This window comes from Mandrillus leucophaeus, unplaced genomic scaffold (genome assembly GCF_000951045.1).
Source record: "Mandrillus leucophaeus isolate KB7577 unplaced genomic scaffold, Mleu.le_1.0 Scaffold1065, whole genome shotgun sequence".
Taxonomy (NCBI): Eukaryota; Metazoa; Chordata; class Mammalia; order Primates; family Cercopithecidae; genus Mandrillus; species Mandrillus leucophaeus.
The window spans coordinates 261,522-265,565 of NW_012098821.1; the positions used below are offsets into that span (position 1 = coordinate 261,522).

At 39.1% G+C, this 4,044-nt stretch overlaps 1 protein-coding gene across 1 annotated transcript in view; it reads left to right on the top strand.

The window, feature by feature from the left end:
* The window catches only part of LOC105542915 (olfactory receptor 51E1), a 19,162-nt gene extending 15,478 nt beyond the window's left edge, over positions 1–3,684 (top strand). The window contains exon 2 of the mRNA XM_011984622.1: positions 669–3,684. Within this exon, the coding sequence (XP_011840012.1) occupies positions 708–1,664 (957 nt within the window). The 5' untranslated portion in view covers positions 669–707 and the 3' untranslated portion in view covers positions 1,665–3,684. The remainder of the gene's footprint in view (positions 1–668) is intronic.
* Positions 3,685–4,044: the final 360 nt, after the last annotated feature.

Here is a 4,044-nt window from a genome sequence, read left to right on the forward strand (position 1 = left end):
AGGGTTAATTTAGTGTCAGTTTTTTATTGGATTACTGTTTATCATAATAAAATAGAATATGAATTGTGAGTTGAATATCATCAATTCAATCTTTAAGATTGAAATGGTTATTAAAAGGTCAAATATTAAGTTAATGTTAAAGTTAGGGTTAAGTCTAGACTTGGGGAGATCATTAGATTTATGATGGGATTAGGTTTCAATATTAACCTGTTACTACTAGTGTTGTTACACTTGGACTGGAATTTTTTCTTAAAGATAGTCTAATGATACACTGAGAATTGCAGTTAGTATTAAGCATAGGGAAGCATAAAAGTAAGCTGGGATAGAGGAAATCATTAGATATTTTTATCACCTAAGGTTCTTTTATATTCAGCCAGTAGCCTTTCTTTGGAGAACTAAATGATTTGGAATATGCTTAAATTTTTTGTCTTAGTCTTTCACTTGCTGCCAGGATTAACAATACAGACGGGGTTAGTAAGTAGGACTGGATGAATTTGTGTCTGGTTCTTGAATTATGTTAGATTATGTGAGACTGCATTTAGAATATGATTAGAATTTGCATAAGAAATGGAATTAGAGTTTGAGTTAGAGAACAGGACGTCAGGATAGAGTGAGGTGTGGTATTGGGATTCTTATGGATCTGACAATGGCTTATGTTTGCATTCCAGCCTCTACCTGCCTGGTGCTGGTCACAGTTCAGCTTCTTCATGATGGTGGGTCCCAATGGCAATGAATCCAGTGCCACATACTTCATCCTAATAGGCCTCCCTGGTTTGGAAGAGGCTCAGTTCTGGTTGGCCTTCCCATTGTGCTCCCTCTACCTTATTGCTGTGCTAGGTAACTTGACAATCATCTACGTTGTGCGGGCCGAGCACAGCCTGCATGAGCCCATGTATATATTTCTTTGCATGCTTTCAGGCATTGACATCCTCATCTCCACCTCATCCATGCCCAAAATGCTGGCCATCTTCTGGTTCAATTCCACTACCATCCAGTTTGATGCTTGTCTGCTACAGATGTTTGCCATTCACTCCTTGTCTGGCATGGAATCCACAGTGCTGCTGGCCATGGCCTTTGACCGCTATGTGGCCATCTGTCACCCACTGCGCCATGCCACAGTACTTACATTGCCTCGTGTCACCAAAATTGGTGTGGCTGCTGTGGTGCGGGGGGCTGCACTGATGGCACCCCTTCCTGTCTTCATCAAGCAGCTGCCCTTCTGCCGCTCCAATATCCTTTCCCATTCCTACTGCCTACACCAAGATGTCATGAAGCTGGCATGTGATGATATCCGGGTCAATGTCATCTATGGCCTTATTGTCATCATCTCTGCCATTGGCCTGGACTCACTTCTCATCTCCTTCTCATATCTGCTTATTCTTAAGACTGTGTTGGGCTTGACACGTGAAGCCCAGGCCAAGGCATTTGGCACTTGTGTCTCTCACGTGTGTGCTGTGTTCATATTCTATGTACCTTTCATTGGATTGTCTATGGTGCATCGCTTTAGCAAGCCGCGTGACTCTCTCCTGCCGGTCATCTTGGCCAATATCTATCTGCTGGTTCCTCCTGTGCTCAACCCAATTGTCTACGGAGTGAAGACAAAGGAGATTCGGCAGCGCATCCTTCGACTTTTTCATATGGCCACACATGCTTCAGAGCCCTAGGTGTCAGTGATCAAACTTCTTTTCCATTCGAAGTCCTCTGATTCAGATTTTAATGTTAACATTTTGGAAGACAGTATTCAGAAAAAAAAATTTTCCTTAAAAAAAAATAACTCAGATCCTTCAAATATGAAACTGGTTGGGGAATCCCATTTTTTCAATATTATTTTCTTCTTTGTTTTCTTGCTGTATATAATTATTAATACCCTGACTTGGTTGTGGTTGGAGGGTTATTACTTTCCATTTTACCGTGCAGTCCAAATCTAAATTGCTTCTACTGATGGTTTACAGCATTCTGAGGTAAGAATGTACATCTAGAGAACATTTGCCAAAGGTCTAAGCATGGCAAAAGGAAAATAAACACAAGAATATAATAAAATGAGATAATCTAGCTTGAAACTATAACTTCCTCTTCAGAACTCCCAACCGCACTGGATCTCAGAAAAAGACTGTCTTCAAAATGACTCCTATAGAGAAGAAATAATTTTTCCTCTGGACACTAACACTTAAGGGGAAGATTGGAAGTAAAGCCTTGAAAAGAGTACATTTACCGACATTAATGAAAGTTGACACACTCTGTTCTGAGAGTTTTCACAGCATATGGGCACTGTTTTTCCTATTTAATCTTCTTATCAACCTTTTAATTAGGCAAAGCTATATTAGTACCCTCATTGTAGCTATGGGAAAATTGATGTTCAGTGGGGATCAGTGAATTAAATTGGGTCATACAGGTATAAAAATTAAAAAAAAAAAGACTTCATGCCCAATCTCATATTATGTGGAAGAACTGTTAGAGAGACCAATAGGATAGTGGGTTAGAGATGTCTTACAGAGTCTTACATTTTCTAGAGGAGGTATTTAATTTCTTCTCACTCATCCAGTGTTATATTTAGGAATTTCCTGGTAACAGAACTCATGGCTTTAATCCCACTAGCTATTGCTTATTGTCCTGGTCCAGTTGCCACTTTACCTGTGTCTTGGAAGGAGAAGTAATTTCTAGGTTCACCATTATGGAAGATTCTTATTCAGAAAGTCTGGCATAGGGCTTGTAGCAAGCTATTTATTTTTAAAAGTTCCATAGGTGATTCTGATAGGCAGTGAGATTAGGGAGCCAGCAGTTACAATGGCAAGTATGGAATGGCAGGTGTTGAAGATAACACTGGCCTTTTGAGTGTGACTGGTAGCTGGAAAGTGAGGGAATCTTCAGGACTATGCTTTATTTGGGGCTTTGTGTAGTACGGAACAGGGACTTTGAGACCAGGAAAGCAATCTGATTTAGGCATGGGAATCGGGCATTTTTGCTTCTGAGGGGCTATTACCAAGGGTTAATAGGTTTCATCTTCAACAGGATATGACAACAATATGATTCTTAACCAGGAAACTCAAATAACCAATACTAAAACATGTGATCATATATGTGGTAAGAGTCATTTTCTTTTTCAAGCCTCAGGTTCCCTGATATGGATTCGTATAACACGCTTTCATCCCCTTTTGTAACGGATATCATGTTTGGAAATGCCTATTTAATACTTGTATTTGCTGATGGACTGTAAGCCCATGAGGGCACTGTTTATTATTGAATATCATCTCTGTTCATCATTGACTGCTCTTTGGTCATCATTGAATCCCCAAGCAGAGTGCCTAGAACATAATAGTGCTTATATTCAGTACTGGTTACTTTTCACTAAACCTGATTCCTTCCATCCTGAACACATAGCCAGGCAATTTTCCAGACTTCTTTGAGTTGGGTATTATTAAATTCTAGCCATTACTTCCAATGTGAGTGGAAGTGACATGTGCCACTTCTATACCTGGATCATAAAACCCTCCCATGTGCAGCCTTTCATGTTGACATTAAATGTGACTTGGGAAGCTATGTGTTACACAGAGTAAATCACCAGAAGCCTGGATTCCTGAAAAAACTGTGCAGAGCCAAACCTGTCATTTGCAACTCCCACTTGTATTTGTTCCAGGCAGTCGGATAAGTGAAAAATAAAGTATTAGTGTGTCAAGTCTCTGAAAATGATTTTGTTGTTCTTAAAGCATTCTAGCCTTGTAAATAAAACATGAATTTAATAGTTGTTGAATAAATAGATTAAAAACTAAAGGAAATAATAACTGAAAACTGAAGGGCTCAGGAAAGACTGCTCTTCTTCCATTATGCCTACATAAGAGGTATATTTATACCTACATAAGAGGTATAAATTTATCAAAGAAGGAAGTATTTCCTCACACTAGCGTAAGTATCACAAAGTCCTTATTAATCATTATGACATCAAACTGTGTCTCATATAGGTTTCTATTAATTTGTTTTGGATCACTTCCATCCCAACTTCTTAGGAAACTTACATTATTGTCTCTTCTCCCTCATGGATATTCAACC